At 42.3% G+C, this 25,406-nt stretch overlaps 4 protein-coding genes and 2 non-coding genes across 9 annotated transcripts; 2 read left to right on the plus strand and 4 right to left on the minus strand.

Annotated features, from left to right (window-relative positions):
• Positions 1-334: 334 nt before the first annotated feature.
• On the minus strand, positions 335-3,336 carry LOC100840754 (tRNA (guanine(10)-N2)-methyltransferase homolog). Its single transcript, XM_003575094.4, has 6 exons — positions 3,135-3,336; positions 2,821-3,032; positions 2,422-2,739; positions 2,271-2,345; positions 2,009-2,083; positions 335-1,137 (listed from the first exon to the last, which is right to left on the minus strand). Exons 1-6 carry the CDS (start codon positions 3,334-3,336, stop codon positions 592-594), a joined length of 1,428 nt encoding a protein of 475 aa, XP_003575142.1. The 3' UTR covers positions 335-591.
• A 376-nt stretch (positions 3,337-3,712) lies between these two features.
• LOC112272152 lies at positions 3,713-3,829 on the plus strand. Its single transcript, XR_002965847.1, has one exon. It is a non-coding gene; the product is annotated as a U5 spliceosomal RNA (small nuclear RNA).
• Positions 3,830-5,439: 1,610 nt separating this feature from the next.
• On the minus strand, positions 5,440-5,512 carry TRNAA-UGC. Its single transcript has one exon. It is a non-coding gene; the product is annotated as a tRNA-Ala (tRNA).
• Positions 5,513-6,214: 702 nt separating this feature from the next.
• On the minus strand, positions 6,215-13,907 carry LOC100841058 (ran-binding protein M homolog). The gene is made up of 11 exons (XM_003575095.4): positions 13,784-13,907; positions 13,238-13,632; positions 12,544-12,690; positions 11,926-12,012; positions 11,033-11,078; positions 10,534-10,610; positions 10,004-10,157; positions 8,974-9,042; positions 8,661-8,720; positions 7,234-7,320; positions 6,215-7,077 (listed from the first exon to the last, which is right to left on the minus strand). Exons 2-11 carry the CDS (start codon positions 13,615-13,617, stop codon positions 6,793-6,795), a joined length of 1,392 nt encoding a protein of 463 aa, XP_003575143.1. The 5' UTR covers positions 13,618-13,632; positions 13,784-13,907; the 3' UTR covers positions 6,215-6,792.
• A 4,165-nt stretch (positions 13,908-18,072) lies between these two features.
• On the plus strand, positions 18,073-24,144 carry LOC100841358. 4 transcript variants are annotated; one of them, XM_014900926.2, is made up of 12 exons: positions 18,073-18,443; positions 19,336-19,457; positions 19,543-19,987; positions 20,067-20,152; positions 20,241-21,051; positions 21,256-21,807; positions 21,962-22,150; positions 22,230-22,457; positions 22,550-22,783; positions 22,939-23,017; positions 23,089-23,275; positions 23,366-24,144. In XM_014900926.2, the coding sequence occupies exons 1-12, from the start codon at positions 18,267-18,269 to the stop codon at positions 23,832-23,834; spliced, it is 3,579 nt and encodes a 1,192-aa protein (XP_014756412.1). In that variant the 5' UTR covers positions 18,073-18,266; the 3' UTR covers positions 23,835-24,144. The 4 variants fall into 4 exon arrangements, with proteins under 4 accessions (XP_014756412.1, XP_014756413.1, XP_010235547.1 ...); XM_014900927.2 differs by having other exon boundaries at positions 23,098-23,275; XM_010237245.3 differs by having other exon boundaries at positions 22,942-23,017; positions 23,098-23,275.
• On the minus strand, positions 24,108-25,326 carry LOC100841662 (protein MAINTENANCE OF PSII UNDER HIGH LIGHT 1). The gene is made up of 3 exons (XM_003575097.4): positions 25,004-25,326; positions 24,768-24,902; positions 24,108-24,677 (listed from the first exon to the last, which is right to left on the minus strand). The coding sequence occupies exons 1-3, from the start codon at positions 25,205-25,207 to the stop codon at positions 24,315-24,317; spliced, it is 702 nt and encodes a 233-aa protein (XP_003575145.1). The 5' UTR covers positions 25,208-25,326; the 3' UTR covers positions 24,108-24,314.
• Positions 25,327-25,406: the final 80 nt, after the last annotated feature.

Here is a 25,406-nt window from a genome sequence, read left to right on the forward strand (position 1 = left end):
AATGTCTATATAAAAGATTTCATTCATGTATTTGGAATAGCCTTTTCAAGTTGGGAAAAATATGAGATGATAATCGTATTGGGTCTAAAATTACTGCAGAACATGCTAAGATTGATGGTGGGATGCAAGGCCACTGATTAGAGAAATAGAGATGTTCTAATTATGTGAAAAAAAGAGCAAAAAGTGCATTTCAACGCCACAAAAATTATATCATATGACTACATGAGATTCCTTTTAAATGAATATTTATCTTCTGTTTGCCAGAAATCTTTTATTTCTTCCAAAAAGGCCCTTAGGCCTTAGTGGCTTAGTCTGAATGCAAGAATAGCAAACCTCACAAAGCATCAAACCAATACTTGGCCAAAAAAAGGAAGGTAGAACAAGTTGAAACTACAAATCCTCATCCGGCAAATGTATTAGCCCGGCATCCTATCAAGCTTAGAAATAATACATCGTACAGCTCCTAGCACTAATTAGCTAGCTAGCATGTAAAATTGGCACAGACACAGAGGAGCCCTTACTGAAGGATACAGATTACAACAAAATTGTTAATCCCAGAGAATAGTTCCACACAAGCTGGTGTCTTCATCACTACACATACTTGCCCCTGTACTTAGGCTTGGAGTCCTTGTCAAATTTGGGCTTCCCGTCCTGCTCCGCTGGGCTGAACACCGCGGAGTGGAGGTTGCCCTCCTCCATCCATTTCTGGTGGTTCTCCCTGAACTCCCGGTGCCGCTCCTCGGCCATTTTCTCAACCTCCTCCGTGTAGGGCCCAATCTTCACCATTGTCAGGAGGACTCTGCTGTACCGCAGGCTAAGGATCTGCTCGCAAGAAGCCACCAGCTTGAAGCAGGGGTGCTCGGGGAACTTTGCTACGTCAGTGAAGTCGTCTTCACGTACCACCGGGTAAAAGAATACGAGCCTGCCACCCATGACCAGCATTCTCGCAGCAAGGTGGAGGAGGTCATGGACGCATTCGACAAGGCTGTATGGTGCGGTTGATGGGATATGGGTGCCCCTCTTCTCCTCTGGAACGGTGTATGGACTGATGATGCCTTTTAGGAGCTTACGACCACCGGACTTACGGCCACCAGCCCGGACTCCATATGGTGGGTCGCAAATGATTGCATCAAATATCTGATTGATCACAAGAAGTGGTTTAGCATTTCTTGTGAGACAAGGCCATAAAACATCATCTCTGCAGAGTGGCATGCAGCTTACATAAAAGAAAGTTTCCTAATAACAGCATCCCCAGAATGAAAAAAGGCTCTGGCATTTGTAGGTCACAATCTTTCCTACTCTTTTATCTATCTCCTATCTATCTTCTACTTATATATATTATATTATTATTATTTACTTATAAAGTTTGGAGTTGGTGGTCGTCAGTTCACTCCTTCCCAACCCTTCTCTTCTCACCCCTGACAATTCAGACCATACAAAGCAACAAGTTGGAGCAGCAAACCATAAGCCTTCCTTCCCCAGTCTCCTATTACTGCCTCTGTTTTCCACTCCATGAGTTTTGGTTCATAGTTCAAATCCAGCAAAGCCTATCATCAGGCTTTAATGGCATTGCCATAGTCTGACCATAATCTAATTATCATGTTGTGGATCTGTAAATTTTCGTTTCTTGGCGATTCTGTAGTAAAGCAGGGGTACCTTGCTAGTTCACATAGTAATACAGTTTATATATCACAGTAGTTTATCTGTTCCATGCAAGGCATTTAAGGCTACGTGAGAGTATTAAGAAAATAGACACCATCAATCATTTTCTCTTGGGACTGAAAAAACAAGGTGAATTTTATTTTTGAAGACTAGGGTTATGCTAAATAAATACATGTACTATAAGCATGAATATGCAAGTATCATGTCATGCACGAAACATTAAGATTGTGCAAAAGGGACGTAGTTGCTCATATTTATCTTCAGATCAGTCGCTAATGAATAATGTTAAAATTATAACACTGATCCAATGAAAAATGCACAAATGGCACAAAATGCAAGACAGTACCTCCTTTAATCCTGTCCGCCAAGGTGGGAGGTTGTTATCTGCTCTTAGCACACACAAGGGCTCGGGCAACTTGTACTGAATAAGACAATATACTTAGTACAAGACAAAAAAAAAAGGGTATCCACGAGCTCATATGGAATTAATGTTACTACATCAAGATGCTAATAATGATGGTCCACATAGTCACATAGGTCTCATGAGTCATGAGGGGCATGCTAGACACTTATATGAACTAAAACTTAGGTAAACTCCAACTAATTACCTGCTCAAAGTTGCTCCAAATATTGCAATCAGGGCCACGACCATCCCGCACAACTCTTATATCAATATCTGCACCCTGAAAAACCTTTGTAAGCTAGCCATGTTGACTACAAAAGGAGAGCGATGCATTCGTTTATGCAGTAAGCACAAACCATTGTCATGGCTCCAAAGTGTGCAGCAGCGACCAAAATACTCCCGGTCCCAACAAAGGGGTCATACACGAGCTTCCCGGGCCGCGCAAGCCCTTGATTAGCCATGAGAAACGCCATTTCGCAATCCATTGCAGTTGGACCAATATACTTCCTGCTCTTCAACTGATATGTCGGCAATAGATGCCTATCTGCTGCTCCAACCTCCCGGCCAAAGAATACCGTCTTCTGAACAACCGGCGGAAGGCCATTCTGTGACCCATAATCATCAGTCTCCATGACAAAGAACTTGTGCTCAGGCTTTTTCAAATCAACACGGCCCTGTAACAAGAGGAACAGCAAGAACATTTGACATCCACAAATGTTTTGGAACTAAGTGTAAGGTAGCACCGTGGCAATAACCTCGAATGGAATGTAAGCGAGCCCCTTTATGATGTCGTTCTGTTCTTGGAAGCTGATCACCTTGCCGAAGCTGTCGACGATGATCTTGAAGGTACTTTCAGGCGTCAGGTATGGCAGCTTCCTCTCATCGGGGTACTCCTTTATAGCCTTCTCCAGCTCTTCGTAGGTGGTGCCCTGCCCCCACAGCTCATAGATCCCCTTCACGAGCAAGCCTGACACAAGCAGCCCCCGAGATTAACGCGAGCAGCTAGTCATATCATGTAGGCATAGTACTAGGATCAATAAAGGGGATCTTCGTATGCAAGCTCGCTTACTGCGGTTGGCGATCTGCGCGGCGAGGCGCTCGTCGCCGGGGAGGCGAACTAAGTGGAAGGGGGAGTCAGCGTGGTGATTCTCCGGCATGCGCCACTCGACGGCGTCCCCGGCGCCGGGGCCGCCAAAGATCTCGGCGAGCGACTGCACCTCCGGCCGCCGGTAGTCCAGAAGCCTGTGGTAGAATACACAGAGGTACCACATCCTATGGACGGCCGGCGGAGTCGACTGGGCTGGCGTGGCGTCTCCGGCGGCGGCGGCGTGGCGTGGAGGGAATCGAAGCAAGAGATGGACAGATTGAAGAGAAAACCTACATAAACCGCACAGCACGATTGGGCCATGATTCCTGTCGGCCCATCGCACAGAACCTACACGCGGCCCAACTGATCACATTTTACCGCCAGTATAATTAACAGCCCACGGGCAGCACGAGTGTAAGAGTGTCGTCACCCGTCACTCGTCCGAGCAGGATAAGCAGCTGAGGATGGAGCGTGATTAGTCCCACATCGGGGAGCTAAGACGGACGGGACGCTGGGAAGGGTTACATGTAGGAAGGCAGAGGCACGGTTGTGATCAACGGAGCTGCGTGGTGAGCACAGAGCGAACTATTCTTTCGCCTTTTACTAAAGAATACCGTGTGCACGCCACAATTTGCAGCATACGCTAATTTTTGAGGGTGTTCTCTTAATAGAGGACTACCCAACAAAATAAATTCAAATTTAAGAAATTTTTGTAGTTTGGTCTAACGTTTTAGGTTCGCTAATTTGGAATAATGTTGTGACAAGCCGACAACTAATTTGAATTTTGAATAATGTTGATTGAAGGGAGTGTCTAATTTGTTTGGCACAATGATAACCAACAGTGAATCTTGCTTGAGCTATGAATTGGTTGCGGACATATGAATCTTGAGCTATGAATTGGTTGCGGAAATATGGCCCTTAATGTTGTTTGTGATGCATTCCTGTGTGGGATTTTGGAGTGCTAGAAAAGAATTGTGTTTGACAGGCACATTTGGATGAGACGTGGATTGTAACTTCAACGCAAAACTTGGTGGTCCTTTTTTTTGAGGTGAAACTGGATGGCCACTTAATTAATTAGAAGGATAGTAACATATGTTGCACACTTGCTAATGATCCTCGGAGCCTCTTTGAGATTGACCCTGTCAACCCCTACCAGATCATAGATTCATAGCAAAGATGTATTGAAGCTCAAAGACGACAAAGCGGAAGAAAGAAGACTATAGGGCTAGGGCTGCATAATAGGATAGTTTTTCCAGGTTTCGTTTATGTCATTTCTTTACTTGATTTTGTTCCCTTGTATGTATTGAACCCCAGCTTGTCTTACCAAAATATTGTTAACCGTTTGTTTCTTAATGAGTTAGCCAACTTTGGAAAGACATAGACTAGAGTTAGCAAAGGAATATTGATAATCCAATACATTGACTATAAACTTTTGGCAAGAAAAAGGATTCACAAATCAAAATATTGGCTAAAATTCAAACAAAGACTAAAATTTCGCCATCACTAAACATTTGGCATGATGCATTTCATAACAAACCAAACATATCCTAAGATATATCACAAAAGCTAATTAGATCCCTTGACGACGAGGATATCCTGCTCGGTGAACCTACTACACCATTATATTAGAGCAAGGATCTAAAGGATTATATGGATTTTAAATATCTTTCAAGAAGCACAAACAAAATTACACTTCAAACTCAAAACTGTATGAACATGTTTAACGAAATTGTGAAAAGATGTTTCAATTTTTGTTTGACATAAGATCCATTCAGCTACTACAATTGTCTTACTTTTACTGTCAAGAAAAATGTCTTGTACTACCTCCGATCCAAAATAAGTGCCTCAATTTTGAACTAGGCCAAGTATTTAGCTTAGTAGTCTAAGTGTTTAGCCTAGTTCAAAACTGAGACACTTAACTTAGCCTATTTTAAAACGGAGACACCTATTCTGGATCGGAGAGAGTACTTTTAGGTTTGCATGCTGCAAGTAAATCAAGCAGTAATCGCACCATAGATCATGTCTTATTGGTGACAACAAAACGGTAACTAATCAGATATAAGCACATAAGGTAAATAAAAATTATTGGATGCAAGCACATAATTTAACTTTAAGTCAGTAATTATGGAGATGCGGTAATAAAAAAATATTGGATGCAAGCGCATAATTTAAGTCAGTAACTATGGAGATGCGGTAATCAAAAATATTGGATGCAAGTAAGTCAGTAATTATGGAGATGCGGTGCAAGTGTCTAAGCTAAAGAAACAAAAAAAATCACGTAAAAACTTGGAGATGCGGGGGATCGAACCCCGTGCCTCTCGCATGCAAAGCGAGCGCTCTACCATTTGAGCTACATCCCCTTTAGTATCTTTATTATTTACATCCATAAGTTTCCAAGGGCGTGGAGACTCTGGAAAAACTGTAGACGGACTACACGTCTGCTGAGGTGACAACATGTAACTTTCTGGAGTAAGACTTCGATGATCCAAATGCTAAAGCCAACAAAAAAAACTAAACTTTCACAACTGCTTGAAGCGTGTACATCGACAAAGCTAATCATGTTTAAGTTGACAAAAATAGCCCTGGTGCGCAATTTTAACCAAATCTGACCCATTTGCTCACGTCAACCTGGCGTTGAGTGTGGCTAGATTAACATCATATGTCTTGACATAAAAAAAAAACTATTCCTTCTGTCTCATATTAAATGTCGCATCTTTGTCTAGATATGCATGTACTTACATACTAAATTGTCTCTAGATGCATGCGTATTTGACAAAATGCAACACTTACTGTAGGATATAGGACAGAGGAAGTACTCAACGTTTTAGAGCTCAAAGTCATGAACCATGGCATTGATCCCCAAAACTAAAATACCTCTTCCCAGGGGTAAAATTGATATTTTGGGGGTTAATGCCATAGACCATAGTGTTGAGCTCTAAAATGGCAAAAAATTTAAATTTTCTTCAACTCCAAGCTATACGGTGTTAACCTAGTAACGTCCAACACCATAGAGACTGGAGTTGACCAAAGAGAAAAGAATTGGTTAAAGTTTTACACTAGAATTATTTTTGGCTAAACATGTACTACCTCGGATCATAAATTCTCGTTATGGTTTTAGTTCCAATTTGAACCAAAACCACGACAAGAATTTAGGATCAAAGGGAGCAGTACAGCGTCAATTTATTTTTTGCCATGCACTTTAGGCCATGAAATGGCAGAAAAGCGCCGGCGATACTTGAAACTTGTTACAGGAATTTGCAGGACAACTAAGGTACAGGCTAATCTGATTTCATTTACAGTATTATTCAAGTTCTTTATCTGAACATTCAGTGTCTAACTGCACATAGCCACCAGAGTTTTTGAAACACTGGGGGGGTTTAAGACCATGTGTCAATCTAAGTTTTCTGATTACACGGGAGGAACTCCTGGAAGCACAAATGTTTCAGCTACAGTGGCTGTGTGAAATCCCGTCCACCTCATGGAGGTTCGGGGAATGCTGCAGGACCTCAAGGGAAGAACGTGTGTTTGCTCATGGCATTGTCCACCGTACCATTCCAGGCGATCCTTCTTTGCTTCCAACTCCAAGAAGGACGGGGAATTCAATTTGGAGTTCACTGCTCAGATGCCCAATTTGATGTGCCTAGGAACGCCTGGATCTTTCGCAGGTCTGCACTTCTTTATGAAGTAGGAACGCATCCCCTTGATCGTTGTTGAACACGCGTAGCTCAGAGCTGCATACCGTGAGCTGCCTCAGTAACTTCTCGAGGCACGAGTAAAGGCAGCTCTCAGGGTCCTTCATGCTGGGATTCGTCGACAGGACGGCAGCATTCACTGCATCTGCTACAAATTCACGCTGCGGAGAGTCCAGCAAATATCCAATGCAAGATTCAGAAGGCTTCTCATAAGCAAGCAGGGCCACACTCTCCTAGAACAGAAAAGTAGTCGCTGTTTAGATCAACAATACAAAGTATATAGCTCACTGATGCAAGTCCACCAAGGATGACGTTTGAGTAATTTGCTATTGTAAAGAGGTATTGTAGGCAATAGAAAAATGAACCATCTAAAAAGGCCATGGAACTACCTTCAGCAACCCCTCAAAAGCTTTGTGTGTCAAGAAGTTGGCGAGGTTAGCACGAGCGTATTTTACAGCATCCTCCAGGTGCTCAGCCTAATGCATGAAGAAATGAGTGCACAGATTAAATAAGACATAAAGCAGCATAGTTCATATCCCAGTGCTAACTGTGTGCATGCAAACAAACTGTATGCCAGCTAGCCCATACAGCAATCAGAGGAGCTTGGACAAGTACAAATAACCACCAGAAAACTCAAGGGTAAACCAGCATCAATTATCATTTGCTATAAGTCTGGTGAAGGCTGGAATTAGGTGAAACTAGACACTGTTAGCAACTTGCAACATGCTGGAATTAGGTGAAACTAGACACAACTACCAACTTGCAACATATTATCATGGATGCTATCATAGGCGAAGTATCCGGTGAAAGCCCTCAATTGGTGCAAACCGTGCAAACTTCATAAAAACCATGTTTAAAAGTTTCAAAAAAATTCTACAAAAATACCATATGTTGGGAGTGTGATGTTCTACAAACCTGCAAAATTTCAATTTCAAAATAATAAGCATTTGAAAGGAATTAAAAAGAGAAATTTACAATGAGTAGTGTCAGACACTGAAAGACCACTATTCATGCAGAATTTGTTTTTTTTTCGCTGCTACCAAACAAAATTGAGTTTGCACTTGAAATTTTACACATATATAAAACATCACTTTTCTAACATATGTGATTTTTTTAGAATTTTTTGAACTTTTTTCGATGGAGTTTTCACAGTTTGCACCGTAGAGGTGGTTTTCACCGGATACTTCGCCGCTATCATATTCTTTCCCTAAAAATCATGGTTTGTAATATATTCACAAATTTGATGGTTAGAAGATATATAACATGAAATGAATCAAAACATTGGTGCCTTTATGATAAGTCGATAACACTCAGTTTGTTCAAAAGTAGATGATGTTTTTGACTTTGCACAGTCTCCACTATGCATCTTTGACCACTATTTTTGCACGACCAGAGGTAAGTATAATTAAGATGGTGTTAAGAACAACATCAGAGGAATGCCACCACAAGCAGACCCTACTCCGTTTTCATATTGTGGTTAAGCATCTCCACATGAAGGCTAAGCTAGATAATATTAAATTATTGCTTTACTCAAAGGTATACTCATCTAAAAAACACTCCAACAAATGGAGAGAAGTTAATGTACATGCCTATTAACAACAACATTTCTTATTTCTTTTCTTCTTTTTCTAAGATCACTAGTGGAGGACCCTACTGAGAGATAAATATTAATCATTGAAAAGACCGCACAGAAGTTGCAATATAAAGTGGCAGCTAATGTACAGCGGAAGTGAAAATGTTCATATAACTCATCCAACCATATATCCTGCAGGAATCATGAAGCAGAACAACTGATTCGGAATATTCAGATAATTACCCTGATGTATTCAATGAATCTTTGAGAATGGAGTAAGAAGCAAATAACTGATGTTTTGTCCTGCAAAAAATAATTTCATTCTTAGACTGCAAAAAGAATGCAACTAACTCTTTCTGGGGAACAGATCATGTAAAACGGAAAATGTTGCGCTGAGGAAACTAACTACAAATGCAAGTCCACGATATTGATCCAAGACAGTGTACAATTTTTTTTGTCACAAATCACAACACCGGTTTTTTGGTAATCACGATAGCATTTTGTGGAATGAAATGACAGGGAATAACTGAATAAACTACAAGACAGTACAGTATACCTTTATGACCTGTGGATACCACTCTTCTAGTCTTTTGAATGCAGAATCGATATCCCCATTCATGATAAGCTTCAAGAAATCAAGTGAACTGTTTCAGAAGACAGGAACCACACTAGAGGCAAAAATCAAAAGGGGACAATTTCCTCTGCATGTTATACTTAAGGTTAAGTGGAAAAATATGGACAAACGTAATAGCTACAAAATATTGGTGCTGCACAGCCGAAAATATGGAATATGCGAAGCTTACAACACGTATTGGTGCTGCACAGCCAAAAATACGGAATATGTCAAGCTTACAATGCAACTTAAATAACAGCTAAGAGCAGAGCAGTGAGCAATCATCTTCACTATCTCTAAATTTACAGTTGGTAGTGATGGTGCATCCTCCCCACACACTGGAAAAATTAGGGGGCCCGAAATCTAATCTCCCGATTCCAAAAATGAGGGCCAGTAAAGAGAAAAAGAAAGTCCTGAAAGGGAAGGGCACGTTCCTTATGTGAAAAACATTCGTTAGGTTTAAAATAAAAATAATATAATGAGCTATGCAGCAACGTGCAGGCACTTAGCTAGTTGATTTTGTTTTAAGAAAATTTATTCTCATGGAGCTTCCAATCATACCATTTGCAACAGTCAATGAAGTGTATAAGTGTACCACTTCACAAACATAACTATTTTGTGTTGAGTTATCGTAAAAAGTCACAAATATAACTAATTGGCGTCTGGTTACCCCACTGTAGCACACATAGACAATAACCACACTGGATACTTCGCACAAAGGTTTCATTCATCTGACTAGTAACTGGTTTTTAGCTGTTCAACTGTTACAATAAAGGCTAATTAAAAAATCTGACTCCTCAGAGCTGCTAATTAAGATACTCCCTCCGTCCCCGAAATAAGTGACGTGGATTTGTATAAGAATCTATACAAATCACGTCAGTTATTTTGGGACGGAGGGAGTATTAAAAAAGAGAACGAAATAAACTACCACAGGAACTCAATTATATCATTATATGTAAATTTCTCAGCTCACCTGACGCAACATTTTTCTGTGGCTAAGACCGTACATTTCAGGCGGTTCCCCATAACCATTTTGGTGATTGGCCGGAGGATCAGTTTCACTTGCCATATCAAGAGAATTTAGTGTATCTTGGTAGCCATAATGTAGGAGATATGAACGAACAATCCTGTCATAAGTGCATGGCACATACATGTAAGACGGTTCAACCTAGAAAGATTATTTCAAATATCATGAAAAGAACGAAGTGCACGGCACGTAATTAAACAATTTAGTGGAAGCAAGCTTGAAATAGGGTTCGATGAAAATGAAGATGGTCAGCCACAAATTAGATTATACAAAGTGGTAAAGCTCAACAACACAAAAACAGCAATGGAACCCAAAGACATTGACAGTCTGGTAAAAGAAAGAAATCGACAGCACAAGTAAAATGGTCATAAAAGAAAACTCTAATCATGACCATTTTACCTTAATTTGGGGATTTACATGCAATGTGTGATGCAACACTAAACATAATAGGTTGTCATTTAGATATGGAGGTATACCAGTGACTGATGTCTGGTTGCAAGTACAATTTGTCACTAACTGATTGTTGCTTCATTTTCTCCTCGAGAATATAACCCTGTTAAACAAGTGTGAATTGCATCAATCATGAAGACTCTATACAATGCACACCAAGTGAAGTGAATACTCTGTATGGCATGTCAGCTACATCATCAGTTCACAACTATATCCACATTAGCTCTATAAACTAAAACACCATGTGTATCAGAAGAGCTGGGATTGCAATCGAGGAAAATCAATTGAACTTTGTGGCCCCATATCTTGGTGGCCAATATGCCATAAGAAGTGCATGCAAAATTTCGGAATAAGAGTAGCACTTAAGATGCAATGCAGTGAAATTTGGGACACTGAGATGGGTAATTCAAAATAGACAATGAAATATGTTTCATGGATGCCGCAAAATACTGTTATTGTGCACTTAGTACCATAGAGAGGAGGAATCACAATTCACAAATGAGTAGCAGAAATATCTTGACTCACCTCAATGTCAAAACAGAACTGTTCTTTTCCAAAGTTTACTGTCAATCTGATTTGCAAAATTTCAAATAATCAGATCTAACCAAAATCGACCAGTCACAGGTGTATGTACTTATGAAATCAAGATAATAGCTTGAGGTAGGTAGTTGATAAATAAGATGAAGGCGGGCTCAGTGAAAACAGGTAGGGAAATAAAAAACTTATTTCCTTCTCACAATTATAAAACTGGGCACTCTAGCTCATAGTCTTTTGAAACTGGAGCAAAAACACCCTTATGTATTACTGGAGGCAGTTTTGTTAGTTTAAATGATGATGTGGCAAGGAGGTCAGACTATTGTGATGGTATATCTAAGTAGTAAACAAAGAGTCATTAACAGGTGTTACCATAAGGTATGTTTTAGCAAATAATTGAAGTAACTTGGAACACCAACTATAAAGTTTGTGCTTGATGAATCAGAATATGGATTATTTCATTTAATTTCCTGGTCAGAGCTCTTGTGATTAGTCTACTTGGCAGGTAGTTACTACAATCACTTTTTGGAAGAAGAAAAAAAAAGTCTAAACTAACAAAGAAATATGGAACCTCATGCTTGTTTAAAAGAAGCCTATTCAACAGCTGTGAGACCACAGTGCAGTAGAAGTGAAAGTGTTGAAGATTTCAGCGGACTGTTCTCTCTTTATAATATACATAAGAGGGTTATGCCCACTCACTGGGGCAAAAAAAAAGTTCCTGGAGTATATTACTCATTCAGTAAACCGGGACAGCAGAGACTGGAAAAGAAAGGTATGAACACATAATTTTGCAGACTGCAGATTCAATTATGCTTTTTCATCCCCGCAAAAAAAATTTATGCATTTTCATTTTAGCTAAAACACAATAGAAAGAGGCAGCTTACTCTTCACCCGGGCTATGAACTGCAACAGTAGGATATAGTGGGCCTTTAATATCTTTTGGAAATCCTCCAACCAGAGATCCATTTTTTCTACAAGATACTAGAACTAATTAGATCACAGTGTAACATAATATCCTTAATAAAGTAAACACTGAACAGGTAAAAAACCTGAGAGGGGGAACAAGAAACAAGCATATGATACCAGTACCAGAAGGTCATGGTGGCAGTGCAAATCCAAAACTGACATTTTCCAAATTAAAAGGTTTATAATGAAAGTACCAACCAAACATATTTATTCATCTTTAGACAAACCAACAAAAACAGAGACGATAACTCTAACTCTTTCCTGCATATAAACATTGGGTTGGGGGTGAGTTCACTCCCCCTATACTTTCTACTCATACAGAAGACACATACTTACTGTTACGTGGTTATTATGTAGAAGACGTGATTGTTCGTTGCATACAATTGAAGATGGATCTTTTTTTTTTGCAATACTGTACTGTAGCAACGCACAGGCACTATGCTAGTATATAAGAAATACAACACCTCATAGAAGATTAACGAATCACCAGCAAAACAAACAAACACTGTCAATTTGTCAAGAATTATCGCACTTACGTGAGGAAAAATTCTTGTGATATGTAGTTGATGCCAGCACCAATTATGTCACTAGATGTGAATTTGGGACCAAAAGACTCGCTTTTCCCTGGACCCCGGTAAAGATAGCCATCATCGCCATGGTATCCACAACTTTGAGATTCCCAGCTGGAAAGAAGAAAGGACAGAGAGGATAACCAGCAGGAAATTGTCATTGAATAGAAAGCACTAAAATGATATAAGCAGAGCAAATTTCAAGTCAGTTGAAATTAAAAGGAAAACAGGTTCTATTTGCAAACAAATATGAAGCATTACATAGATATTAAGAGCATGGCAAGCAACATTCCCAACTGATAGACTGCCATGAAAATAATAGCCGAAGGGCCAACAACAGTTAGAAATTACGAACATCCATACGAACTTGCATACTCTTGTCATCACGAAAGATCTAGGAATTGCAACAAATAGTTAAATACAAGCACTGAAGCTACATGTATTTAGCTTTCCTCGTCAGGATTAAGCAATTTCAGGTCTCCACAAGACCACAACTCATACCAGACAGGCTATGCAATTAGCTAATAACACCACAAACTATTGACATTTTCTAAAAATGACAATGTACGTACTCCATGTTTGACACTGCTAAGTGCTCAAATAGCACTAAATCCAAACTATCGAGACCAAACAGAAGAAGAGCCAAGAAAAGGTGGATCACCCAGGTTGGCGCCGCATCTTGAAGCTCTCGGTGGTGAACCCAATGGAGGTCTGCCCCTTGAGGCCAGCGTTCACCACGGTCATCTCGAAGTAGTAGACGGCTCGGTGGGTGGGGGCCGGGCAGTCGGCCTGCACGACCCCGACATCATGGCCGTGGTGGTTGACGCCAAGGTACTTGACGGACATCTTGTCGATGGACACGACCGCGAAGAGGCCCGAGCTGTTGTCGGTGTTGAGCTGGGACGGCAAGGGCTCGGCCTCCAGCGCCGCCGCCGCGGCCTCCCACTCCGCCGGGGACCGCCACCGCGACGCCAGCCGCATCGCGTCCACCGTCGCCGCCGGCGCTGATTCTGTGGCCGCCGCCTCCTGGTTCGCAACCATCCGCCAATCCAACTCCTGGGGGCAAAATCAGCAGGAAAAAAAAAGGACCAAGCCGTGAGGAGACGAAGATTGCCCCCACACAACACGCCGACCCCAGCCGAAACCTAGAACGCAGGAGAAATCTCTAGAACTCCAGGAGCAGGAATTGGATCGACGGGAAGCTTACCCAGAGGCGAGTCCAGCCGCGATTGGGCTAGTCGGCTACGGGGTAAAGGAATGGACCGGAAGGTCGCGGTTGCGTGGGGAACGAGGCGGAGAAGCCCTGGTGAGGTGAGGTGGGGGGGGGGGGGGGGTGGGGGGGGGTCGCGTCTCGAACTCTCCACAGGGTAACCTCCAGGGGCAGGAGAGTGTAATTGCCGGTTTCATACGGGTAATTTGGTAAATCTTTGTTCTTGAACTCAGCCGCTCCCCGTAGGTGGCTGTGGGAGAATTTAAATTTTGCCTCCTCGCATGCTTTCGATGCGGCTGTAAAAATGAATTCGTCGGAGATGTAGTTAAATTTTGTTGTGTTGTTTTAAAAGATACTTTCTCCGTTTCATAATATTTATCTTAAATTTGTCTAAAAATGCATGTATCTATTCTTAAAAAACGTCTACATACATGTAATATTTCGACAAGAATTATGGAACGGAGGGAGTACGGAGTAATTTTGTTGTTTTCAAACCCTTTATCTCTACTAGCTCTGGTCTCTCTCGTCTCTGTGTTGACTTTTTGCATCTCTAATTTTGTCACGTCATCGCTAGACTAGTGTTTCATTTTAGACTGTGTCTACAACCAAACATGAATCAAATCTAAACCACTCTATTTGACATGAGCGTCCCGGAACCTTTTGCAAAAACGTTTATCCATCTCTAAGGCAGTTTCGGTCTCCATCCTCCTACGCCCCCACAAGTGCTTATAAAGGAAGGAACTGTTTGAAAATATATAAGAGGAAAGTTTTTACAACATAACTCCTACCGCTCCAATGTATTGTATGTAAAACCTACTACCTAACAAAACAATCGAATGCGACTTTAATGAGGAAAAGAAGATATATCGCATCTTAATTAGATGCGACCATGCAAACCGAGAACAACTCATGTTTTCATCGCAGACACTTGAAAAGAGAGCATTCCTATGCAGCCCACTAGGATACAAACCATTGAAAAAACTGTATAAATATGTCTAATATACATGATACGACTTAGGGTGCAATTGCATTTAGGGAAACTGAACTTATAGTATGTCTCAACACGCTCTGCCACTGTTTCCATCATTTCACCATGTTCATCATAACAATGCATCTTCCTTCTTTACATAAACCTCATCAAGAGGATTGCAAGCTCATATCATATCAAATACTAGCCCAGTTTATAAGAAAAACTAGGCTGAAACCACATACAAAGCAATTCATTAAGGACGATCGAACGAACCTGACACTGAGATAGACTATTGTGGGTAAACTAGGCTAGGAACGCAACCCAACGAACTCAACCCAACAAACAACGTTGCCAGAAAACTGATGCCACTAGCTTGCTGGAAGCACCCTCACTCTCTCGGCGTTGACAACACTGTCACCAACCTAAGTTGACCTCCACCACCCAGCATGACTACCACTCGGAGTGCATTGCCAGGGAGTTTTTGGGTAACCCCTCTCCCGCACCCTCGGTTTCCACCGCCGCCCCCAAAGTCATTAATCATTAATTGTTGCCTTTTTTTCTTACAGCAGTGACCTAGCTCGCTTCTCCAGCAACAACAAAAATGTGTGCCATGAAGCTTTATACTTTACTTCAGAGTAAAATATGTCTATGATCATTATACTTGAGAAAAAAATCACTTTGCTCACTATACTTTGGAAAGAAAATAACAAAATGTCTCACATATGGAATCATGTGGTATAGGTTGTGCTTCAACGATATGAGACATAAATTGACTCTATATAACTGACTGACCACATAGGTTGGAGAGTGGCATGCGATTTGGGCACGGAGCACGCACAATGCATAGACGCGTGCATTTGCACTTTGACGCATGTGCCATGCACACAAGTCAGTAACCTACACCTTTGTCAACGTATACGCCATGCCCTTGGAATACGCCATATAACGTGTGCAGTGATTGTAAGTGAAAGATTTCGTCATGCTTGGTGAGCTTTATATTTACTTTTCCAAAGAATATTGGTAAAGGTTAATTGAATTTTTCTTGCTAAGCGTGTGTTTTACTCTATTTCTCAGGGACAATCCTCCAGTGTTCTTTGAAATCATATATGGCGCCATTCATCCTATAATCAACGGTTTAGATTTTGGAGTTCATTCTATCTAAAGATTCACCATTAACGGGTTGACTAAAGCACATATTAAGGGGTTGGAAATTCGTAACATTGACTACAAAATGAATGGCTAAATTCAAGCAATGTTATGTTAAACGATATTTTTTTAGAGATGTTAAAAATAGAGTAAGACATTTATATTAGGGTTAATTGGATTTATGCCATTATAATTTCCACCGGTTGGAGATATGCCATTACAAAAACTTGACTTGGAAAAATGCCACTCTAACTTTTTTATACATCTATTCATGCCATTTTGTTCAATACCAGCATGTATACTGTCTAAATACGTATAGACATAGCTCTATACGAACAGTTTTTTTCCCCATCCCAAATCAAACAGTTCCATTCCTCTTATCCCACGCGCTCCTCATATCCCGTCCCCAATGGTGGACTCATATTACTATTTTTTATTTTCTGTAATTTTTATAGATTTTTCTGAGAAGATTGAATTTTGGGCCAAATTTGAAAAAAAATTTAACCTTTATGGAGCCTGGAAGACTCGAACGTACTGATGAACGTTGTAAATATTACAGTAAATATTGTTGTACACGCTGAAATACATGTATTTTATGAACATTTGTTGGTCCTAAGTGGACAGAATGGTATTAATAGAGGTATAAGAAAGTTAGAGTGACATTTTTCCAAGTCAAGTTTTTGTAATAGCATATCTCCAACTAGTGGAATAGAAAGTGGCATAGATCCAATTAACCCTTTATATTACAACTTTAAATAATACTACTTCGTCGGTCCAATAAAACTTGTGAAAGAAAGGAGATGTTTTAAGATGGATGACATATACATATACCATGCACACACTTTGTCTATTTTGTCAATCTCTTTTCAGCACAAACAACGCCGAGGACGGCTATGGACATAATGACCATGGATACGACCTTCAGCACCCTCAATTCTATAGTATTCGATAACATTTATAATTAGGTGAAGTCAAGTACTATTTGTTTTCAATGTTATATGCATGAAGAGGCAGAGCTACTAGCTTGTATCATTTTATTACGTAGGTATTTGGTCGAGCTTTTCAAGTCCAAGGTAAAGATGAGATACAATGGAGGCCAGCGGGAGGTGCAACAAGAATCAAACATCCATGCAGCTGAGAAAGAAGGATTTCAAGTCTACTTTCCAACAAATCAAACGGCACATGATTCGGAGCTTGCTAGAGAAAGATATCACGAATTAAAGTTGAATCCGACTCGGGTCCAAGCTGTCAGGAGACCCGAATTTGTTTTTAATCACCCAGGCCGCATACGGAGTCCAAATCAAGCAAACAAGTACTTGTTGGAAAGGTAATTTTAATACCTTTCCAATGGATCCAGCCCCACCAGATATTCGGGGCGTGCTGACCGTGACGAACAAAACAAGCTGACAGTTCTGTTTTTATCTTTCCAATGAAGTTGTAGTTTGTTAGGAAAGTTAGAGATAGACATGGATTATGGCCTCCTCCTCAAGGTGGATGAAAATACCTCTCCCCACTCCTTTATATACTCCATGAGTTCACCTATGAAGATTTGGATTTTGTTTAGTTAAAAGTTAACCATTGCTACTACTTCGTGTAATCGCGTGTGTCGGTTAGACCACCTGTTTTACCGCTTTCGGAACCCCAACTCATCGTCTCGTTGAGACATTGGTTTGATATAGTATACTCGCAATTTCAGATTGCGTCTGCTATTTATCTTGTTCTTGCTTGTTCTTCGATTGCTTGCAGGAACAAAAACCTTCGTGGTCAGGTTGATCGTGCCCCCGCGTGATCAATAACCTTCTGTAGTTGATGTATCGATTGCTAAGGCACTGCCTCTTAGACCGTAGTCAGATCGTCAACGTCACCTCCTACACAAATCGAAAAAGTTACCAATCTCATCGAAAGATCGGACCACCACGAGCCACATCACAAGTTTGTCAAAATTTAAATATATCTTGACATGACTTAGTGTATAGATACGTTCAAACTTAGTCAAAAGTTGAGACGTCTTTTTCTTAGAAAAGAAGAAATACGAAAACCGCCGGACCTTATAACGATCAAGAAAAAAACCGTCATTCAGCCGTTGCCGAACCTCCCTCCTCCGCAACGTCTGAAGACCCAAATTACCGAAACACCCTCAGAACCGCTGACACGCAGGCCTCACTTCTTGCGTCCCTTATTCAGATCCGCTTCAAAACATTCTCGAGCGAAGCCGACACCCGGAAGTCCCCCGACCCAACAACGACAGCCCAGCTGCAACATCCGACGAGCCTTGCGGAGGGATTTGCCATATCTCGGGCGGAATCTGACTCGACTTCGCGGAGTTTCGTGCGGAACCTGGTCGTGAATCGGTGTTCGGAGCGAATGGGGGTGCCGGAGGCGGTGGCGTTGGAGATACCAGTGGAGGAAGGGTCACCGGCCTCCAGGGTTCCGCCGCGGATCAGGAGGAGGCTCCTCCAGGCGCGCGAGTCAAGCGCTGGCGCGCCGGCGACGGCCGAGGAGATCGAGGCCAAGCTCCGCGACGCCCATCTGCGGAGACAGGTGCGCCGCTCTCTCTCCCTTTTCTTCGCTGCGTGTTCCATTATTTGGGTTGGGTCCGGTTACGTATTTTTAGCTGGCTGCTAGTTCCGAGTTTTAGTAGGATTTCGGAGTGGAGATTTAGCACGTTTATGTGGTTAATACTAATCCGACTAAAACTTCGCATTAGCTTAATGTTGCAATTCTTATAGTACTACGTACTTAACTAGGCAAAAGACAATGCCCCACAGCAGTTGCTGCGGAAATGCATGATACAAAATTAAAAATTATAAGAATTGCATAAAACAGATATGCCCGCAAATATAAGAGGCCTTCGAATGGCAAACTTTAAAAATCTGTAAATATTTGAAGCATGTACCAATATGATAGGCCAACAATAAAGTCTAATACGGAGTAGAAGATAAGTTATACTCCCTCCGTCCAACAAAAGATGTCTCAAGTTTGTCAAAATTTGGATGTATCTAGACATGATTTTGTGTATACATGCATTCAAATTTAGTCAGAGTTGAGACATCCTTTGTTGGACGGAGGGAGTAGTTTTTTCGTTGTGGTGGAAAAAAAAATGAGGACGGGAGGAGTTGGCTCGTGCTTGACAGCCAGAGGACAGCGGGTGTCTTACCATTGCATGACCAGCATTTATTACTTGATGGTGTGGCTTAAGGAGAATAGAAAAAAAAGAGCCCCTGTTCTGATGATGAGAATGTTGAGTTCCAATTACAAGACTACGACCAGGAAGTTCACATACTCTCTTGTTCAGTTAGTTAGCTTTTGAGAGCTGTGTGAAGGGGTGAAACGACCAAAATTGGATAGAGTTGTGACTTGCGTGCGAGGTTTCATTGGCTCCTAGAAAAATATGATTGCTACTCCTACTGATGTAAGATGTTATCCTCTCCAGCAATTCCATGAAGCATTGTCATGCAAAGCAAGGCGTACGGTCAGGAGCACTTCACAACTATCTCAGGAGGAGGATCCCAAGCAGCGCCTTGAAGCAAAGCTTGTGGCTGCTAACCAGAAGAGGTAATCAAAAGAGGGAAATCAGCATATTATATCATTTGATTCTACTTGAGCAAAGGGATCAGTTAAGACTAATTTATAATTGTAGGTTGAACCTTTTGGCAAAGGAACAGAACCGTTTAGCTAAATTGGACGAGATGCGTCAAGCTGCTAAGAATGACGCAGAAATGAGGTTCAACAGGGAAAGGGAGGAGCTTGGCATGAGAGTTGAATACCGGGTCCGGCAGGCGGAGGAGAATCGTATTCAACTCTTGCAAGCACGTTTGCAGAGGCGGGCTGCGCTGGAGGAGAGGACAAAAAGGTTCCTTGGGCAGAGAGTGGCATATGAGAACAAGTACAGGGAGCGTGTGCGGTCTGCATTCCTGCAGAAGCGTAATGCAGCTGAGAAGAGAAGGATAGGGCTATTGGAAGCTGAGAAAACACGGGCTCAGGGTAGGCTTTCACAGGCCCATCTTGCTACCAAAACTGCATTTGGCCAGGGAGAAACTGAGAGGAGCAAATTAAAAGAACAACCAGACGACAAACTTCAGAGGGTATGTATTTTATGGTGCAGAGCTGGAACAATTGATTTAACCCGTTGACTTACATTATAAACTATGTATTCAAAAACAGGCAAAACGGCAGCAAGAAAGGCCCCAGTGCTCTGTACATATCAGTTCAGTTAAACACGGGGACTTTCTTTCAAGAAAGCTGGCAAGGTATGGTCTTATGTGGCCCAACAACTTTCAAGTTTCAAATAATTTTTGTTTGTATGCATAGAGGATGTTTTATTGATTCTTTTATCAGGTGCTGGAGAAGATTCATAATGTCTAGGAAGACAACAGTGGTTTTGGCTAGGGCCTTTGATGTGCTGGAAATAAATCAGGAATCTGCTGAATCCTTGCCATTTGAAAAACTAGCGCTGTGCATTGAATCCCCAAAAGTTGTTGAGACCACTAGGGCATTGCTTGATCGCTTGGAGAGTCGTTTTATTCTTTCTCAGTCATCAAGTTCATCCTCGCCAGAGAATATCAACCATTTGCTCAAGCACCTGGGATCACCAAAGAGGATGGTCCTATCAAGTAGTGCTGGAAGAGCTAGAGTAACACCAAAAAAGACAAATAAAAATGCTGACACTGGCAAGTTACCTAGATATTCACCCAGGGTAGTGCTTTGTTCTTACATGATAAGAGGTCATCCCAGTGCTGTTTTTAATGTACGAGGTGAGCGAGAGAAAGTACTGTTGGAGTCGGCAGAAAACTTTGTGAAGGAATTTGAACTGCTGACGAAGACAATACTTGATGGGTTAGATGGTGCATGCATATTGAGGCAGCCAACACTAGATACCGTCTCTCCTGGACCTCCTAATCACCAGGAATCTTCTTCAGTTGCTGCTGATCGGAAAAAATTCAGATCTCAGTTGGTTTCATTTGACAAAGCTTGGTGTACTTATCTTTACCATTTTGTGGTGTGGAAAGCAAAAGACGCCAAGGCGCTAGAGGAAGATCTTGTGACAGCTGCATGCAAGCTTGAGCTATCAATGATGCGAACATGCAAATTAACTACTGAAAGCCGACAAGATAACCTCACTAATAATTTGAAGGCCATCCAGAAACAGGTATTATTTATATGCTCAGTGCTTCCTTTTGTGTTTTGCCATATCACTTGAGTGACAAGTTTTGTTTTTGATGCATATTATTTGTCTAGTGCACGAGGCATTTCAGTTCTACAACTTTTATTTTGTTTATTTACTCTTGTACTCTTGTGTTGACACCTTTGTACGTGTAACATCTGCTGAAAAACGTTTGTGTTTGTCATCCAGGTTATGGTAGATCAGAAACTTCTAAGGGAGAAGGTTTGGCATCTAGGCGGCGAAGCTGGTATTGAGAGGATGCAACTTGCTTTGTCAGAGACAAGGTCTAAGTTTCTTGGAGCCAAGGAAAATGGGAGCCCCTTGGCAACAGCTGTTGCAAAGGCCGCTTCTCCTTCTAGACAGCCTCCTCTTTCTGCCATTAAAGATAATTCAGACATCGCTGAAACGCCAAGTAGAGTCGTTCAATCTTTGTGCAGATCTTCCTCTTCACCTTCTGAATGTAACACCGGACACAAGGACAACAGTGGTCCGGAGACCAGCAGAGTGTCAGAAAAACTTATGTCAGAAAAACTTACGACGGAGATTGAGGCTGTCCAATCTTTGGTTGCAGCTTCCCCTGCACCATCTGAAAGTAGCGCAGGAGACAAGGCCATGATTGACCAAATGAGCACAGTACCAGAAAAGATGCCCACAGAGAATGAACATATGGTCAATGAGATTCTTCATGGTTCTTTTCCTGATAGCTTTGATGACGTTGGTAAAGCTGAGGGGGATTTCAAGGTAAAGTCATATCTTATAGCTTCATATTTAGGCTAATATAAGATCCAGAAATGTATATCATGGTAGACAATTTGTGTCAGCATTTTGAGTTTTGGGGAACTCAAATAGTTAAAGTAGTATGTAATTTCTCAGTCGCTTGCCTTTTAATTCTCAGGCAAAAGTAAGGGAAACAATGGAGAAAGCTTTCTGGGATGTGGTTGTTGATTCAATGAGAGGAGACAAACCGGACTACAGCTATCTGATCAACCTGGTAAAGGAAGTCAGGGATGCATTGCACCAGATGGCTCCTAATGGCTGGAAAGAAGAAATAACCAACAATGTTAATGTCGAAATGTTGTCCCAGGTAAGAAGAGTTTGAGTGGTCTTATGATGAATCTACAAAAAAAAAATCGGATAACAATTTTATCGTTTTCGGCATAAAGGTACTTGAGTCGAACACCCAGGATACACAATATTTGGGGCAGATTTTGCAGTACTCTCTGGGCATGCTGCGTAAATTATCTTCTCCTGCAAAGGAAGACCAAATGAAGAATAGTCATGACAAATTATTGAATGAATTGATTGAGCACTCTGAATGTAATGATAGAGGTCAAAATTCATTCATAATAGCTATCAGCAAGGGCTTGAGGTTCACTATGGAAGAATTAAAGGTTTGTTAATACCTTGGGTTCTTGAATAAATAAACTTCACTAACTATGCGATGACACATCATTCCAAGACTGAATATATTTATATTAAACAGGCTCTTCAGGCAGAAGTCAGTAAAGCACGAATCCAACTATTGAAACCGATTATAAAGGGCTCAGGTGGGGTCGAGTACCTGCAGAAAGCTTTTGCTGATCGCTATGGATCCCGTTCCAGTGCATCAATATCTCTCCCTTCAACTATTCAGTGGATTTCTACCTCAAAGGATATGGTAGAAGAAGAATGGAATGAATATGTCAGCTCCTTTCAGATCTTGCCTGCCACAGACCATGTTAGTTTCTTGTTCTTAATAAACACTGCTCAGCCACTGTCTGTTTTAAGCAACAATAGTACAAGTACTCGTGGCTCTCACCTGCTGTTAGTCATTAAACTTACAGACCCCTCACATGAGCTCATGGACTGTTTTAACTTACAAACTTCTCATAGCAGGTTCAGCCATTTGTTACTACCCTTCGTACTGGCCGTGGATTTCCAGATCAGCAACATTCTACAGTACCTGCAGCAGGTATATTCTTCCCTTCTTTCTTTCTTGGTCATTACCTGAATTTATTGCTCACTTTGCATAATGTGAAACAGAATGTACAGGGCTACCAGAGTGCACGGGTGAAAGGCTTGACAAGCTAATAAGAATTGGGCTATTACAGCTTATCAGCAGCATGGAGGGCCTGCAAAGGAAGTCAGTACCTGAGACCTTCAAGCTCAATTGGTTGAGGTTGCGCTCTGTTCAGAGTCAATTCCAACAAGTGATAGTTATTGCGACAAGGTGAAACTTTAATTTATTTTATATCATTGTTATGTGATATCATAGCAGCACTAGAATAATTGACTGAAGCTAGTTAACTTTTTCTTACAGTATGCTTGTCCAGCGTCAAGTTTTAATGAGTGAGAACTCAGAGACCACTCCTTCAGAACTGGAAAGTGCAATCTTGGAACTGTTTAACACTCTCACAGAGCTACTAGACGACTTGCCTGATGTTAGCACAGACAAGATCATTGAGGTGATGATCCATTCGTCAACCTCAAGCGGCTCTTGTTCAGATCAAGTGGCCAACAGGAAGCAGATATTGACTAGGGTCTTCCTTAAAAGCCTCCAGACCGATGACACTGTCTTCAGGAAGGTCTCTCGATCTGTTTATTGTGCGTTCCGTGCAATCACCTTGGGTGGTAGCGGGCCGAAGGGCAAGAAACTCGCCGAGGCAGCCCTGAGGCGCATTGGTGCTACATATCTCACCGACCGTGTAGTGAAGGCGTCTGAACTACTAATCAAAGTAGCGACAGTATCAGAACAAGTCCACGGCCCGTGGTACATTCACTTGCTGTAATCGGTCTTCTGCTTCTGCCAATATGTGGTCGAATTCTTCACGAAGCACGTTTGTGCCCCGGCTGTGGAAATGCCTTCTTGGAGCAAGGAGGATCGGAAGGTTCACCGTTGGGAAAGGGCATCAGGTATGCTAGTTATGTGATGAAACAATGCTGTGGTGATTCTGTGAGTAAGATGAAGAACGCAGATATGCTGCTGGCATCGTGTCGTTGGTGTTTATATATGTGCCGTATTGTATATAGAGGACTACGAAATTTTTAACACTCTGGAAACGTTTCCATTCCATCTACCATGTATATATGTCTTTCATCCTTGCTTCCTAGCACGCATCATCACAACATAATGAAATTACAGTTACAGATAACGTGATACTGTATTACAGGCACGCACAAGCTCATGCCTGGCTTCCACATCAAACTCTATATGCCTGGACGTGCACTTGAAAAGATGCACAAATCACACTAGGAGCATGTATAGCAGCTCACGAGGACAGCTGCTCCGCGTCGGGGGACGACTGATCCGCCGCCGAAGCCTCCACGGTGGGCGAATCAGACGTCGACGGCGTCTCCTCCGGCGCAGCCGCCACGACGGCGGGGCTGGGCTGGGCCGAGAAGGCGGCGGCGGCCGGCTGGAACTTGGCGACGTAGTAGCTGAGCGGCGGGCCGGAGTAGGCCGTGACCTGCGGCGGCGGCTGGTTCTTGCCCACCTGGAGCAGCACGGAGGACACCCCCGCGATGAAGATGAGCGCCAGCCCGGCCGCGATCGCCGCCGTGTTCTCGGACCCCTCGGACGACGTCCCCGCCGTGCCCGAGCTGATGGCGCTCTCCGCCACGTACACCGCCGGCTGCTCGTCCAGTTTGCACGTGGTGAGGAGAACAAGAAGACCCAGAAGAAAATCTGCCCATGATTTGGACATGGTATTATGCTAACGTACCTCGACGGAGTAGATGTTGGTCTGGCCTGCGGTGTCCTTCTCGACGTAGCCGGTCCATCCTTTCTTCTTGGGAGGGAAAGTGCCCACCACTTTGGTCCTCTCCTCCGCCAGCCACTCCACGCTAAGGCTTCCGACCTACCACACGCCATGCACTTCACTTCACTGCCAAGTCCACACAAGAAGAAGAAGAAGAAGAAGAAGAGAAGGGGATCGAGGTAGCTAGACGAGATGTATACCTCCTTCTCCGGGGCGCACTCCACCTCGTTGCACTCGGAATCGTCCTGGGACGGCGTCGGCGACGAAGAGGCATTGCAAAGGAAGAGCCTGCCGCTGCCGATGCCGGTGCCTCCGCCTCGCAGCATCGTGGCCTGCTGAGGCTTGCTGCTCCTCAGGAATACGCAGCTGCTGGCAGAGAGCATGGATTGGGCAGGGCAAGCCATCTCTCTAATCTCTCTGTGTGTGTCCTCTCTGCTCAGCACGCGCACGCAGTCGAGCGGAAAGGAAGTCGCGGGCTAGAGTAAGATTATGGCTGTGGCTTACGAGCACCACAGATTTGCCAGGAGGCTTTTTCTAGTGTTCGCTTCTCCTGACTTTTCCAAAACAAAACAAAAAAAATTTGTTGGGATATTTGGTCGTGTG

The sequence above is a fragment of the Brachypodium distachyon genome, chromosome 3 (genome assembly GCF_000005505.3).
Source record: "Brachypodium distachyon strain Bd21 chromosome 3, Brachypodium_distachyon_v3.0, whole genome shotgun sequence".
NCBI lineage: Eukaryota > Viridiplantae > Streptophyta > Magnoliopsida > Poales > Poaceae > Brachypodium > Brachypodium distachyon.

Bases quoted from the DNA above. Each gene is read 5' to 3' on its own strand.
- LOC100841358 (XM_014900926.2), top strand. From the start codon at position 18,267: ATGGGGGTGCCGGAGGCGGTGGCGTTGGAGATACCAGTGGAGGAAGGG. The intron at 20,153-20,240 runs GTATGGTCTTAT...TTCTTTTATCAG, and splicing joins CTTTCAAGAAAGCTGGCAAG to GTGCTGGAGAAGATTCATAA. The intron at 23,276-23,365 runs GTGAAACTTTAA...TTTTTCTTACAG, and splicing joins GTGATAGTTATTGCGACAAG to TATGCTTGTCCAGCGTCAAG.
- LOC100841058 (XM_003575095.4), bottom strand. From the start codon at position 13,617: ATGGTTGCGAACCAGGAGGCGGCGGCCACAGAATCAGCGCCGGCGGCG. The intron at 10,158-10,533 runs GTATACCTCCAT...CACTTATGACAG, and splicing joins CAACCAGACATCAGTCACTG to GATTGTTCGTTCATATCTCC. The intron at 9,043-10,003 runs GTGAGCTGAGAA...GATTTCTTGAAG, and splicing joins ACAGAAAAATGTTGCGTCAG to CTTATCATGAATGGGGATAT.
- LOC100840754 (XM_003575094.4), bottom strand. From the start codon at position 3,336: ATGTGGTACCTCTGTGTATTCTACCACAGGCTTCTGGACTACCGGCGG. The intron at 2,346-2,421 runs GTTTGTGCTTAC...AAGGTTTTTCAG, and splicing joins ACTTTGGAGCCATGACAATG to GGTGCAGATATTGATATAAG. The intron at 2,084-2,270 runs GTAATTAGTTGG...TGTCTTATTCAG, and splicing joins TTTGGAGCAACTTTGAGCAG to TACAAGTTGCCCGAGCCCTT.
- LOC100841662 (XM_003575097.4), bottom strand. From the start codon at position 25,207: ATGGCTTGCCCTGCCCAATCCATGCTCTCTGCCAGCAGCTGCGTATTC. The intron at 24,903-25,003 runs GTATACATCTCG...GGCGTGTGGTAG, and splicing joins AGTGCGCCCCGGAGAAGGAG to GTCGGAAGCCTTAGCGTGGA. The intron at 24,678-24,767 runs GTACGTTAGCAT...CTGGACGAGCAG, and splicing joins CCAACATCTACTCCGTCGAG to CCGGCGGTGTACGTGGCGGA.